Raw genomic sequence first — 16050 nt, forward strand, 5'->3', positions numbered from 1 at the left:
TTTTTATTATTTTCAAAGATTTATTTATTTGAAAAGTACACCAACAGAGAGAGGCAGAGTGAGCAAGAATGTATACTTCCATCCACTGCTTCACCCCTTAAACACCTAACAGTCAGGCTGGGGCCAGGTCAAAGCCAGCTGCAGGAACTCTCTCCAGGTCTCTCCCACATGGGTGGCAGGGGCCATGGGCCTGAGCCATCATCTGCCGCCTTCTCAGAGGTGTTGGCAGGAACCTGGATCAGAAGTGGTATAGCTAAGACTCTAGTCAGCCTTCCAATATGGGTTGCAAGAACCCTAAGTTCTAGCTTCACCCACTGTGCTACCATGTTAATCAGATTTTTTAAAAAGATTTATTTTTCAAAAGGCAGATTTTACAGAAGAAAGCAGACATGCAGACACAGACACACACACACCAGGAGTTTCCTGTGGGTCTCCCACATGGGTGAAGGGGTCAAAGAACTTGAGCCATCCTTCTCTGCTCTCCCACGTCACAAGCAGGGAGCTGGATCAAAAGTGGAACATCTGGGATGCAAACTGGCATCCATATGGAATGCCAGTGCCGCAGGTAGAGGTTTAGCCCAGCACTGGCCAGTCCTCCAGCTGCCCCCCCGCCCCTTTTTAAATGTTTCTACTATTTAGGAGTATTTTTAATTTACAGGTTAACTTATTAAAATTCTGACTTTTCCTTTAAAATAATACAAGTGAAGAGACAATAGATGCTATGAAGATGGCACAGGCCCAGGCAGGGACAAGCAGGCAACTGTGCACATAGCACCACACCACTAGACTTTCACAAAACTAACAGAAATAATTTTTAAACAATAACATGAAGTGTTAATGAAGGGTATGTATATCCCTGAATTTCAAATGATCTCAACAAGATATTTCACGTAAGCCTACAGTCTCACAGTTGGCTGGGCCACTGATACCAATGGATCCAACACCTCAGGTTCCCGAGGGTAAAACTGAAGCTCGGTGCAGGGCGGTAACACCAATGGTACAGAGGAGAGAGCAGCACAGGGATGGATGACGCCTGAGGGGTGCGGCTCTGCCTCTCCTGTGGCTCCTGGGCATGGTCCACCCCAGGGCCCCCTATTGTGGTCAGGTCTCTACAGCTGAAGATGGGACAACCCAACTATTCTCTCTTCATGGCATGACCAACTTTTAACTTTTGTACTATGGCCTAGCAGCAGCTCCTGACTGTAGAAGCATCCAGCAGCATGCCAGCTGCCAGGCACAAGGCCACATGCCCAAGAGGAACCTCTCCTACTCTTGATATTTGTGGGTTATACCTCTCACTGACAAGATGCTGGGACTGAGAACAGGAAGAGCTTGCGATTTAACTAATGCAGCCTTTCATCAGACATTTCTAGGGTTTCCTATGTTCTATGGAGAGAGTGGCCTTGGCACAGGTCTGCCTCAGCCCTGGCCTGGGGCTCCTGAGGATGGTCTCCGAAGGGAGGATGGCAGCAGCACCTCAGAGATCCGGTTCTCAGGGAGGGCAGGCTGTCTTGCAGAGCCTTTGGCCAGTCTGACAATGTCCTGCCTTCCCTGGTCTCAGCCAGAAAACGGCTGGTGAATGGCACCAGCTTCTGGGGGAGCCCTCCCTAGGAAGGCTTGGGAAGTTGGCTGCTCGGAGAATGAGTGAGTAACTGGCAAGCCTACTCTTTGTGCCTCCCGTGGATCAGCACTGCCTGCCAGTCCAGTGGGAACTCCTCCAGCCCCAGTTTTGAGGAAACCCAGAAAGAAAAAAAATAAATCAGCGTTATGGAAAACAAAGAGAGACATTCCTAGGAGGCATTTGGCACAATTACAAACGGCATATTAATTTGGCAAAATGCTTCCCAATGATTTTCTAGACAACCCTACACGCTTCTCAGCAGGGGAAGCTGACCACAGGCAAGCACACGATCTTACGCACTGGACAAAATTAGTTCAATCACTCATACACACTCAAAGGTGCTTAACAGAGTCTAACAGCAGAAGAACAAAGCACCAGCAGAGACCTGCACACTCTGGTCAGGGACCAATTCCTCAACTGGACAGACACATGCAGAAAAACAGAACCAGAACAGGGAGAATCTGTTAACTGTAAGGACTTCCAACAAAATACACTCTTGACACAAAACAGATGGCACCGAGTGTTACAACAGGGATGACATCGGATTTGGCACACTAGGTTCCAGCGTACAACAAGCATAGGGGCAGAGGTGAGCATCTCTCCTAGCAGAGCCAGAGTGACGCTAAGTGATTGGCCTATAATGATGAGCGTCACAGCCAGTTCTAGGCTCCAGGTCGCCTGCTTCCTGGGCCGCCCGTGGTGAGTAGGGCCTGGGTCCTGCACGGCCCTGGAAGATTCCTGCGTAGCAGACAGGAAGTAAAGTGGTCCTTCAAGGGACAAAACCGAAGTTAAGAGTTTACCAAAATGTTATTTACTGGGAGGTCAAAAAGCAATTCTTATTCCTATCTCGGGTCTGAAAACAACAGCAACACAAAGCCAGACCAAGTTGGATTTGATCAGTGGTGTAGAAATCTGATTTTGACAGCGGGACACCAATTACACGGTGAAACATGAAGTGCAGGCTTCCCTGGTCGGCGGGTGGTTTACAGCCTGCTCAGTCTTCTCTTCACTCCCATCTCAGGGTTTCCAGTCACAGGGTTTAATACACTCCAAGGCTGCGAGCTTTCTGCTGCACAGGCCTGGGTGAGGACTGCGCAGCCACCACCTCAGCGAGCCCAGGCCTAACTCCCATGTCGGTTCAGCTCTCTGCAGCAGCAGAAGGGCCCTTCTGGAGGACAGTGGTAACCGGTGGCAGCCTACGCAGACTTTCACATGTCAGAAACAACAGAATTATCAACAGGAAAGAGGAGAACACAGGTCAGAAATTCAGATTTTCCAAATTATAGGGGGACTTTGGCCTTAATGCAGGGCCTCAGGTGAGCGTCACTGCTCGCTCTGGAAGGAGGGTGGCTAGAAGACAGCGGACAGGCAGACGGCGGCAGGGATGGGCACATGGCAAGCCTTGGGCTTCTCACTGCTGCAGACACAGCCCACTGTGCTCCTGCTCCCGGGTACCTGATGCTGGTTCACCAACCCTGGCTCTCTCCCCCATTCCCAGGGCCTCCATTCCTTATCTGAAACAGAGACTTTTTATCTGGGAGCTCATGCTGGACCAAGGCTTCTTTTAGGCCTGTGTTCTGTTACCTCTCCTTCTCCTGTCCACATCCTGTCTCAGCAAGTCTCCTGAATGAGCTTGATGGGGAAACAACTGCTCAAACACTGACACTCATGGGCAGGCAACACATAAAGTTATCACTGAGTAACAGGCTGAGCAAGTGGGAGGGAAGTGATCTGGAAGCTGCTAAGGGTGACACAGCTTTGGAGAACTCCTTCACTTCTCTTCCTAAGATTTATTTATTTTTACTGTAAAGTCAGATATACAGAGAGGAGGAGAGACAGAGGAAAATCTTCCATCCGATGACTCATTCCCCAAGTGGCCGCAATGTCTGGAACTGAGCTGATCCAAAGCCAGGAGCTCCCACATGGGTGCAGGGTCCAAAAGCATTGGGCCGTCCTCGACTGCTCTACCAGGACACAGGCAGGGAGCTGGATGAGAAGCAGGGCTGCCAGGATTAGCACCGGCACCCATATCTGGGATCCCAGCGTGTTCAAGGCAAGGACGTTAGCTGCTGGGCCACAGCACTGGGCCCCTCCTTCACTTTCCTAAGCCTCTGCTTTATGAAGTGGGTATGAGCACTCTGTCTTCCCATGAGGAGCATGCTAGCATTCATCACTACTATTGCCAACCCTGGGAAGCAGCAAACTTCTCCACTCTAAAAACTGCCGGAAATTTCACCCAGCATTGTTTACTGAAGCCCTACTATGTGCTCAGTCACCAGCTCAAGGGACAAAAACCCGGAGGGAGAAATGCTATTGGTCATTTCCTGTAAGAGGTGTCCCACTCAGATGGCCGCCTCCCTAAGGGTATCAAGCAACAAGTAGCGTTGGCCTCAGATGCCATTCTCCTCATCCCACAGCCCATGGTGGCGTTTCACGGCTGGACCTTTAGGCAGGGATGCCTGATGCTCCAGTATCCTAGGCTCACCTGACCTCCCCCGCTCAGAAGGCTCTGTTGCCCTGGGACAAGCAGAGGGTTGCAAAGGGGCCCAACATACCCCTGGCCTCTGACTCCGGGGACTATCAGGCCAGTCTGAGGTCAGTTCTGCAGGACGTGGAGGGGTTGCCTCTGCCGTGGAGATGGTTTGAACTAGGACACGAAGGTGAAGCCTGGTGACAGTCCCCAAGTTAGGACAAACATGGTGACCTCTCTGAGGTCCAATAAGACTCACACAGGGTCGGCCTGTGCCCTTCCGGGTGACCGGCAGAAGCAGGACACATGTCTAGTGGAGAGCATCTTGTTCAGCTTTGTGCCAGCCAACTAACCCCACCATCCCAGCAGCAGGGGGAGCTGTGAGCTGAGATAACCCAAGGTTCCCTTCTAGCAGATGTCACAAATGCTGGCGATGCAATGATGAGCCCATTAACAGCCCAGAAGGAACCCTGCAGAACTGCTCTGGGAGGCTGGGACTCAGGACACAGTGCAGGGATGACCTGGGTAATCAGACCTTTAGTGTGCGCACAGCCAGAATGGCCGAGCCGGTCAGCACCTGAGGGGTTACTACAGGCCCACTGGGAGACCTCTGTCACTCACTCACATACAGCTCCTGTGCCCCCTGTCATTTTCCTTCTGACCAAGCAACCAACTGCTCCTTGGATTTGGTCCTGTCCTGCCATGGAGCCGTTGTGCCCCAGTACCTGGAGGTCTTTGTCATGGCCTTGCCGCTCCAGGATCAGCACCCGGTCCTGCAGTTCCTCCACGGTTCCTTGCAGGAGGTCATTTTCCTCTAGGGTGGTGCTGAGACGATGCTCCAGCTCCCGTTTCCGATCGGACAGCATCTTGATCTGCAAGGGTGGAAAGCCACAGCGGGTACGGAGTTACACTTGGGCTGATGGGTAGGAAGGAGGGGGGGAGCCCCAAAACATGAAGTGTTCTGCCCAAGGACTCAGTGTCCCTGTCTCTGAGAAAACAAACAGGAAACCCTAAGCTGGGGAAGCAAACCCCTCCCCTCTAGAAACGTGTCTGGGAAGGGTGGGAGTGAAGCTTTGGGGAAGCTGGAATGTGGGATGCCAGGCAGAGGAAGGGAAGGCGGGTGCTTTGGAAATTCCAGAGATAACACAGAGGCGGCCTCACCTTGCCTGCCCTCAGTTTCACCCCAACCCTGCAACGTGCACGGGCAGGCGGAATCAGACCTGCTGCACTACTCCTCTCCCTGCTCAAGTCACAAGCTCAACCGCATGCCCACGAAAGGCCACAGGCTGCTGTGCTCCACACTCCAGGGCTCCCCGCTATCCCTCTCCTACTGAGTGCCCCTCCGGCCCTGGAGGTCTCAGCTCAAATCTGGAGCTTCGAGTCAGAAGAGGAACTGGGAGGAGCACGAGGAACTGTGAAGGGGTAGGACATGATACTGTGAATAATGATTTCCACTGAGCAAGTAATTCACAAAGTGAAGCAAACTCTATTCTTTCATGAGACAGGCTGATGTGTCTGAATGATGGGTACCAGTCAGTCTTGACATGCATAAAGCTTCTGCTGGGAAGGGTTGTCTGCTGTTCAGTGTCAGAGGGCAAAGACAGGAAAGCAGTGCCAAGTCTTTGGGGGTCCAGGCTTGCAGGGAGAGAAGCTGCACAGCAGCTCCCTTGGGCCAGTGATGCTCCCCACCGAGGGTACCGCTCTACACAGGGGTTCCAGAAAGCCTGCCAGCTCTGCAGGAACTTTGGGGGTTCCACCAGCTCCCCTGAGTTCTATGCCAGCTTCTGGCCCATAAATCCTCTCGGGTCATGATTAAAGTGTCCTCTAGACGCTCCAGTGTGGCCAGGGCAACAATTCCCCAAGGTCCTGCCTTGCTGAGTCCTCTGAGGGCCGCCTTTCCCCCCGCTCTGAGCCGCTCTCACTCTCCACACTCTACTTGTGACCAAAGGACACACATCTTCCCTGGCCACCAGTCAATCAGATAGGATGCTGGCCTGGGGAGACGAGGTATGTGGCCCTTGTCCAGAGCTCAGGTATCGCAGCAGACAAAGAAACGCTGTCTCTCAAGCAGGCACCTGGCAGAGGGAGCCAGAGCAGCCAGCCCCTTTTGTGAATGGGCCCCCTCTTACCCCACACTGAGGCAGAGTTACCCAAGTGAAGCGAATTCCTACTCTAACGCATTTTCATTTGAACACCTTCTGACCTTCCAATGTTCCTTCCCGTAGATCAACTCTGTTTCCCATAGTTCCCATGATCGCTTTGTTTTCTGTTTCACTTAGTGAGGTAATGAGTTAATCCAATTCTGACACACAACTGACTCTTTAAAAGCTTTAGTTCAGAGCTACATGAAGCAACATCTTTGTAACCAATAATCTCACAGCCTGGCTTTCAAAAGTAGCAGTGGTAACACATGAAGCAAGGAACCGGTACGAAGCTGGTTCCCTCAACCAACCCTGCACACCCCAGGGCGTGTGACCACATCTGGCAAACAGCATTCCTGGGAGTGACCCTGTTTATGAGGGTCTCAGAAGGGGTCAGAGCCTGGCAGAAGCAGCTGGATGGCAAAGTCATGCACACAAATGGTCACAGATAGGCATGCCAACCCCAACAAGCTTACTTACTTCAAGAACCTGCTGCTCAATACCAGTAGGAATTCCAAGAGAAAGGAGGAAGGGAAGGAGTGGGAAGCAGGAGAAAAGAGAAGACATTGACAGACTTTAGGAACAACATCCTCACGTCATTGATGAAGTGGGCAAGCAGCCATCTGGAAGGGTCTCTGGCAAGCTGACTCCTGAAGACAGGGGAGGGCCTCACTCAACCTGTCCTCCGCTGTCTCTCAAAGCCCAGCTGAGACGAAGGGCTGCTGCTGAGAGGGTCCAGAGGGCAAGGCTGCGTGGAAGCCTCTGATTGGGGTGTTGATGTGACCTTGGCCTTCTCCTCGCCTCCTGCAAGTGTGTTCGCCCAGTACTGCTCCCCAGGGGCTCTCTTGGTTCCTCCAACTACCTCAGGGCCAGGGATCCTGGTGGCACGTTCCAACCTCCCATTTGCCTTCAGTGATATCCCTACATCCCAGCTACCACTAGGTGCTTCCCATGTATGAGGATACTTCAATAAGTTTCTGGAAAATAGAATTAAAAGACAACATTTTTGGGTACAAGACATTAAACAAATTCAAATATATGATGAGTATTCAAAAAGTTATGGGAAAAAAATGTATAAAAACTATGTACAATGTATTATGTTAAAAAAAGTAGATTCAAACTTTTTTACACCAAAATAAGCTTTATCTTTTATTTCAATTTTTCTGTAAACTTCCTGAAGTATCCTTATATTCATACAGCAAATTGTCACAAAAGCTATTCAGACTAAAAATTGTTATTATCTTCATTGTGTAGTCCATTAAGATGGACTGAACTGGACCAAAGTGGAATGCAGAGAGGGAAGCTGCCCTTCCCGCGCTATGGTTTGGGACTGGCTCGAGGGATTAGCATGGTCAGTAAAACGTAGGTCACTCATGCTTCCAACACACTCAGCAGTCACACTGAGCAACTCTCCTCTTCCAGACAACAGGCTACGGAGAGGAACATGGATCAAGTGCTGCCCATTTAGTTTCTCACAGACATGCCTCTCCATGGAGCTTCTGAAGCCTTTGATATAGAGCAGGCCTTTCTTTTCCAGGTCAGAGGGCTTCCTGTTCAAGCCTGCTGTGAGAACGGCACCTCTAGTTCCAAGCACCACCCCGCCGGGAGGCTCACCTCGGCCTGCAGGCTCTCGAGCCGGATGATGTGCTGGTTAGTGGACGAGTTTTTCTCCCGGAAGTCTTCTCTGAGAGCGTGGACCTGCATGGAGAGCTGTCTCTCAACTTCTGACGCCTGCAACAGAGGAGACCTTCAGAGCTGAGTCAAACGCAGTGCAGACCCGGCTGGCCGAGATTTCTGCCTCAATTTCTCAAGTATCTCTTTGTGCTTCCCACTCCAGAAGGTGTTGGGTGGGATGACAGGATCCATCCACCTGCTACAGAACCATTGCTCTACTCTCCAGCACCAGAACTAGACAATCTCTACCCCGTCTGCACCATAAATGACAGCCCAGCTCACCCGTAACAGGCTTGGAGCACAGCAGGCTTACGACACCAGTTAGCTTTATGATTCTACACATTGCGGAAGCTCAGCAAACACAAGGGACAGAAACCACGAGAAAAATAAGACAGATATACCTACAGTCTCAAATATTACTTTATTCTCGCCATCAACTTCCTCAGCAGGACTCAGGCAAACCACCTCTCCCAGCACTTCTCACAAATGCTCAACATGAGCTCTATGTGAAATTAACTGTCACATGGGTCGGACACTTGGCCTTCAAGGACTGTTATTATTTTCAATTTTTAAATTCTCTGCAGTGTGCTGGGTGAGGTGCTGATTTTCTAACCCAGCCCATTTACTCAGACAATGGAAAGTGAAAAGCCACTGGGTGCCGTGGGAGCGTTGTCCGCTTAAGGTGCACTCACTTGGCAACACATGCACTCTGGTTCCTCCCCAGGGCAGCAAGAGGGGAGAGTTCCAGAACAAGAAACTGTCTTCATGCTTTTCTGAGGCCAGAAGGGGTCAGCACGTTTTCTGGGTTCTTGGGAGAGCGCCATGGGCTGGAACAGCTGGCAGGGGCTTGTGGAGGCAGCAGGATGGTGATCCTGTGGAAGGGTCGGCTGCCTGCACAATGAGGGACAATTCAACCGTGATTCCCTGTGTAGTGCCTCTCTGCATCTTTAAGCTCTTAATAACCAAATGTCCATATTTTGGGGAAGGGAAATCTTCCACAGATTCAATAAATGCTGCCTTCTTGGATTAGAGAGCTACAAGAAAATCTTAATGTATATTTAGCTCTACTTTTTATCTTTCTTTAATTTGATTTGAAAAGCAGAGCGATAGAGACAGAGATATATTTTTTCCATCCACTGGTTCACTTCTCAAATGGTTGCAACAGCAGGGCCTGCACCTAAGAGTCCAAGTCTCCTACAGGCATGACAGGGACCCAAGCACATCGAGCCCTAGTATTTTAACCTGGGATGCGGGCATTGCACACACAGCATCTTTACTATTATTATTATTATTATTACATTGCATTATGTGACACAGTTTTTTAGGCACTGAGATTCCCCCTACCCCTCCCCTAACCCTTCCCTCATGGTGGATTCCTCCACCTTGTTGCATTGCCACAGTTCAAGTTCGGTTGAGATTCTTGCATTGCAAGCATATACCAAGCACAGAGTCCAGCATCTTATTGTCCAGATAAGTTCAACAGCTTCTTGTGGAGACCATCTCTGGTCTGAAGGTAGAGCTAGCAGAGTGTCATCCCGACCAATCAAAAGCCACAACATAACATCAGCAACAATCCACAACGTCATGGAGTTAGTGGACATAGTATTGAGTAATCAATATGTTAGAAAAAAAATTACATTTAAGGGACTATTTTCATACTGACATCATTTCATCTTAAATTAAGGCAAACATCACACACAGCATCTTAACTGCTCTACCAAACACCTGCCCCAAGCTCTGCTTCTTAAACAATTGCAAAACACAAAACAAAATCAAATCATCATCCTCTTATAATCCTGAATTTAATTTCAGACACCGTGAGCAGCGTGGCTTATCAGTTCACTCAGGAACACATTAGTCACTCACTCATCCTTGCCAAAAAAAATTGAGAACCGCTGTAATGTTTACTGAGTTCTTACTATCTGCTCAGAACTGTGCTAAACGCTATCAACGCATTAGCCCAATTACTGCTCCTTCTCCACCCTTGACATTTACTCAGGAGGGAACACACTAAGGAAGTTGCCCAAGATGTTACCAAGTGAGGCCATCAGAATGGTACATTTGGGGCTAGATTTTCTTCAAATTGGGACTGAAATTTCTTGTACTTGAAAAAGTTTCAATTGATTACTATGAGACAAAACTTTACATTAAGTCCAACCTGGCAAGACTTTTTTTTTTTTTTAAAGTGTGAAGCACTTTCATTTAAGGCTCCTGAAATTTGTTCAAATACAACATAAGACCCATCAGGAAAATCCCCTTTACATGCTGCCGCCTGGCTGTATTACATTCAGCTCTTCACAGGGTTTCCAACACTTGCCAAGCATGGAGTAACACAGGCAGCTGACTGTATTCCCAGCATTACTATCCTGACACAAATCCCTAGGAGCACAAGGCCCACGGAGCTGCCCCGAGGACTCCGACTCCAACAGGGCTGGTACAGAAATACTCTCCTTGTCCAGACTCCTCTCAAGGCAATCTTCCTAGAGCATAAACACTGTTCTCTTCCTGTCAAAAAATTTCATTCCAGAGTCCCTTAAGTTAAAACATCCTTGGATGTGCCTGGGGATGTACTGTTCTCAAAGGTGCTGAACTTGTACTTATGTGAACCTCCCAGGACCTGAGAAGCAGGAATGGGGCATTGGTCTTGTGTGGCAGACAAGGAGGCGGAAGCGCAGACATCAGCGCAGAACTGGTGTTGGGCTGTGGCACCATGGCCACTTCCCAGTCAGGTGGCCAGTCATGTGCCTGCATTGCTGATGAAGGGCAGACACAGATAAAAATTACAATTTTACCATTTGCCAGCAGCAAATGCATGTTTTCAAAGCCAATTGTGTCCTTTCACAGAGACCAGATATCCTTCAGATGTCTAGATTTGACTGTGTTTTTTCTGTACACATGCTATATAACAGTATCTTTTGTTTGTGAATCGAATGCTCTACATGCTTGCTAACCACACTCTTGGGGACCATGGCTCCACAGCGGGCTCTGGGCTTCTGGGAAGCTTCCCACACAGGAGAGCCAGCCCAACAGCAGTTTGCTCCTCAAGGAGGACGGCATCACTCAGAGGAAGAAAGTTAAGGCCAAACCACGAACGGTGGGGTTCCTGTCCCGCCATACACACACATACGATTTACATTAGTCAGAAAAATGTCTTCCAAACCCATGGCCTAAATAAACATAGTCTTTTTTTCTTCTCTGCAAGCTTGCTGTAGTGCCTTGGTTTCCACACTTGATCTTAGCCAAAAGGCCGAGAAGCGATCTCTGCCTTGGTTCCCTAACAACTAAAAATGAGAATCCAGTAGTGTAAGTGGTTGGAACAGTGTCTTGTGCCCAGGCAGTACCATGTCTTACTACTTTCAGCTCATTCGTGTCAGACAGCTCTGATCACCTTTTGCAAATATCAACACTGACTGAAGATATGATATTCAAGTTGCTGGCACAGAAAATTTTAAAAGGTTAAAAGTAATTGAGGGCAGGCCTTAAAACAGTCTGAGGCACTCTGGCCCAGGGACTGAGGAAGGAAGAGGACAGCCCAGTGCTGCAGGGAGGAGTGCAGGGGCTCTGCTTCTCTCACCAACAGTAGTACAGTGGTAACAGAAACTCTGACAAGTCTGGCGAGTAAGGGAGACTTGGATCAAAATGTACCCGAGCGAAATTGGGGCACTGCTTAGCCCCAAACTTCCTCTGTGCTCAGGATGGAAAACACAAGGATAACTCAACATGTTCATGGAAAATGAAATTAAAAATATGAGCCGGTTTTGACACAAAATTTTTTTCACAGTACATACAAAACGGCTATTATGAAAAAGATACGCATGGATTTCAAAAAGTTTCTAAGTCTAAACGTTTCTTGTAAGCTCTGTGACCCAAAGAAAGCAAAATGAACGGATGGAGAAAACGCTAGTACATTCATTTTGCTTTCTTTTGGTCATAGAGCTTACAAAGAAAGTTTAGACTTAGAAAGTATAGAAAATTAAGATATTCTTTGCAGCTGCATGGTTTACAGAAAAAAAAAAGTCTTTCCAAACTGACAGGTTTTATTTATTTATTTTTTCTCTCTCTAAAATAAAACTGTTCTTGACATCCTGTTCTTTCCTTTCTCCCAACCACCACACTCATGGCCCTGCCCAGCGTGTGCTCCCTTCTGCAATGTCGTTCCTGGGAAATTTTTACCTGAGAAATTCTTAACCTGATTGGACTCCTTTGAAGTCCAAGTTCTATCTTGTTTCCAGGGTAAAATCACATGGTTTGCAGCCCTGTCAAACTCTACGACACCCATATTATCAATGCTCCCTTTATTTGTTTACATGCTTGGGGAGTTTTCTCTTTTAGATTTATGGGCAGGAATTGTATCTCCCAGTTACCTTTGTTTCTTTAATCAAGTGCAGGACACACGCTAAATGCTCAGATGTTTACTGTGTTAAACCAAACAAACAAACAAAAAGATCTGAACTTCTTCAGTAAGTTCATTTTAGAGAAAGCCATGACTCTGGAAAACAGAAGAAAGATTAAGCTAAACCCCAGAGCGCTCCTTTAGCCAGGTTCCACCAGGTTCACCAGGGAATATGAGATAATTCTTTTTGACTTAAATGGCCGGCCCTGGTCAGGGCACTCTTTCCTCCCGGAGGTCATCACCATGGCTGGGCCGACTTACTTTTGGCTTTGATGTAAATCACCCGTGACTGATCCTGGATTTGCTGCTCACTGCTCCTGCCCACACCTTCACCCTGTCTTTGGTATGTGGAACCATTTAATACTCAGAACCCACAACTTCTTCCCCTGTGCCCTCTACAGACCTCATGTAAGCTCCTTATTTTATAAGGTTATTAGCATCCGAGGGGAGATGGACTTGATTTTTTTTTTTTGAGCCTGTCGTCGTTGCAATCTCCACCACTCACAACAGGAAATTAAACAGAAGGCTCGATGCCCAGACTTTTCCACCCTAACCAGAGCAGCTCATGCTTTGCTACCCTGGGCTGACTGCAGCGAATTAAACCTGGGGAAATGTATTGCAAAAAGTTTTTGATTGACTGATTGATTTTTTTTTTTTTTTTTTTTATTTAAAGATTTATTTTTATTATTTTTTATTGGAAAGGCGGATATACAGAGAGGAGATACAGAGAGGAAGATCTTCCATCCGATGATTCACTCCCCAAGTGAGCCGCAACGGGTCGATACTATGCCGATCCGAAGCCAGGAGCCTCTTCCGGGTCTCCCACGCGGGTGCAGGGTCCCAAAGCTTTGGGCCGTCCTCAACTGCCTTCCCAGGCCACAGGCAGGGAGCTGGAAGGGAAGCGGGGCTGCCGGGATTAGAACCGGCGCCCATATGGGATCCCGGGCGTGCAAGGCGAGGACTTAACCACTTGCGCTACCACCGCGCCGGGCCCGACTGATTGATTTATTAAAAGATGTATTTTACTTTCATTGCAAAGTCAGATATACAGAGAAAAGGAGAGAAAGATCTTCCATTTGTTGATTCACTCCCCAAGCAGCTGAAGCTGAGCTGAGCTGAAGCCAGGAGCCAAAAGCCTCTTCTGGGTCTCCCACCAAGTGCAGGGTCCCACGGCTTTGGACCATCCTCCACTGCTTTCCCAGCCCACAAGGGAACTGGATGGGAACTGGTACCCATCTGGGATTCCAGGTATGCAAAATGAAGACTTTAGCTGCTAGGCTACTACGCCAGGCTCTTGATTTACTTTTTTTTTTTTTTTATCAGAAAGTCAGATATACAGAGAGTAGGAGAGACAGAAAGATGTTCTGTCTGCTGGTTCACTCCCCAGGTGGCCACAATAGCTGGAGCTGAGCCAATTTGAATCCAGGAGCCTCTTCTGGGTCTCTCCCGCAAGTGCAGGGTCCCAAGGCTCTGGGCCATCCTCCATTACCTTCCGACTGGATGGGAAGTGCAGCAGCTGGGACACAAACCTGCGCCTATATAGGATCCCAGTACATGCAAGGCAAAGATTTAAACACTTGGCTACTGTGCCACGCCCAAACTTGGAGAAATATTAAGCACTTTTTACCTCTAAGCACTACTCAAGTGACATACATGTCATTTTATTTTTTAAAAAGACTTACTTATTTTTATTTTTATTGGAAATTCAGATTTACAGAGAGAAGGAGGGAGAGAGAAGGGTCTTCCATCTGTTGGTTCACTTCCCAAATGGCCACATCGGCTGGAGGTGAGCCAATATAAAGCCAGGAACCTCCTTCAGGGCTCCCACACGGGTGCAGGGTCCCAAGGTTTTGGGCTAGCCTCCACTGCTTTCCCAAGCCACAAGCAGGGAGCTGGAAGGGAAGTGGAGCAGCTGGGACATAAACTGGCACCTGTATTGGATCCAGGTACATGCAAGGCGAGGACTTTAGCCACTAGGTTACTGCACTGGGCCTATGTCATTTCACTTTATCTTGGTGACTATGGGATACTGTTGGCCCATTTAAAAATCTTTTTTATTTGAAAGGCAGAATTAGTCAATTGAAGGAAAACAGAATGAGCATCTTCCATTGGCTGGTTCACTTCCCAAACAGCTACAATGGCCAAAGCCAGGACCCGAAGCTTTTTCCAGGCCTCCCATGTGGGTGTACCGGCCCAAGTACTTGGGCCCTTTTCTGCTGCTTTCCCAGGTGCATTAGCAGGGAGCTGGATTGAAAGTGGAGCTGCAGGGACTCAAACCAGTGCCCCTTCCCACTACACCACAATACTAGCCTAAACACAATTGTTACACAAACCAAACAGCTGAAGCTAAAAGAAATGAAGGCACATAATTTAAATAACTCAAAAATGAGAGAGCTAGTCTTCAGAGTTCAGATCCCAAATATGACCAGGGTCAAAGGGAAAACACAGCCCTCAGGTCTACCTGTGATCAGGCTAAACAGAAAATAAGACATTGCATTGGCACTTCTTCCTGAATGCTGTGAGTATGCTTTTGTAATTTACCTCCTGACCTCCAGTTCCCACACCCAGGTGTCTACTCCATACATCCTCTGGGACAGCCAATCTGTGTCACCCACCCAACACTGCTGCAACCCAAACTCCTGTCTGCGGGCTTCACCCTGAGCATGCTTTCCCTCCTCTCCTCTTCCCAGGACATGGTCACTTCACAGGTCCAAATTGATCATTTTTCCCCCTCACATTCCGCATCCAACTGTCTACAAATCCTTCAGATAGGACCTTTGCAATTTCCCTCAGAAGACTGCTGTAGGCATCAAACAAGCTGACATTTATAAAGCTGTCAGGGCCATATTTGCATGAGTGGTGTACGATCATTTCCTGAGTGAAATAAACATCCAGCATCCTATCTGCCGCCCACTTCTTGCAGCTCCAGCCAGTGTCGTCATCACTTACTACTGCCTGCCTAACTACCTGCATGGTTTCCCTGCTCTGACTCTTGCCCTAGCTTCAATCCTACATACCACAAAGCTAAGAAATCCTTTAATAACTTAAGTTAGGTGGGCACTTGGCACATCCCAGATCAGAGTTCCTGGTTGCAGTCCCGGTTCCTCTGCTTCTCATCCAGCTTGCAGCTATGCACACTGGGAGAGCAACTGATGGCACTCAAATCCTTGGGTCCCTGCTACGCTTGGAGGAAACCCAGATTGTTTTGGGCTCCTGGCTTTGGCCTAGCTCAGTCCTGGTTGTTGTAAGCATTTGGGGAGTAAACCAATGGATGGAAGGGCTCTTCATCTGTCCTCCATCAGATAAAATGAAAATAAACAAAATAAAAACTCAAAGTCAGACCATGTAGAAGTTTTCTTTCTTACTTTGGGTAAAACAGAGCCCTATCTTGTAGAATTCCAATCTCTTTAGGCTGGCATTGTGGTGTGGTGTTACCAGTCCATGTCCAGGTGGCTCCACTTTTTTTTTTTAAAGATTTATTTATTTTTATTACGAAGTCAGATGTACAGAGAGGAAGAGAGACAGAGAGGAAGATCTTCCGTCCGATGATTCACTCTCCAAGTGACCACAAAGGCTGGTGCTGCGCCGATCCAAAGCCAGGAACCAGGATCTTCTTCCAGGTCCCAAGGGTGCAGGGTCCCAAGGCTTTGGGCCGTCCTCGACTGCTTTCCCAGGCCACAAGCAGGGAGCTGGATGGGAAGTGGGGCTGCCAGCATTAGAACCGGCGCCCATATGGGATCCTGGTGTGTTC

General features: G+C 48.4%; 1 protein-coding gene across 2 annotated transcripts in view; it reads right to left on the reverse strand.

Annotated features, from left to right (window-relative positions):
- The window catches only part of BICDL1 (BICD family like cargo adaptor 1), a 77355-nt gene that overhangs the window by 13979 nt on the left and 47326 nt on the right, over positions 1-16050 (reverse strand). For both annotated transcript variants that reach the window (XM_041003916.1, XM_041003915.1), the window contains exons 3-4: positions 7847-7963; positions 4817-4963 (exon numbers count right to left, since the gene is read on the reverse strand). In XM_041003916.1, coding sequence (XP_040859850.1) covers positions 4817-4963; positions 7847-7963 — 264 coding nt within the window. The remainder of the gene's footprint in view (positions 1-4816; positions 4964-7846; positions 7964-16050) is intronic.

The sequence above is a fragment of the Ochotona curzoniae genome, unplaced genomic scaffold (genome assembly GCF_017591425.1).
Source record: "Ochotona curzoniae isolate NIBS_2020 unplaced genomic scaffold, NIBS_Ocur_1.0 scaffold_274, whole genome shotgun sequence".
In the NCBI taxonomy this organism is placed as follows: domain Eukaryota; kingdom Metazoa; phylum Chordata; class Mammalia; order Lagomorpha; family Ochotonidae; genus Ochotona; species Ochotona curzoniae.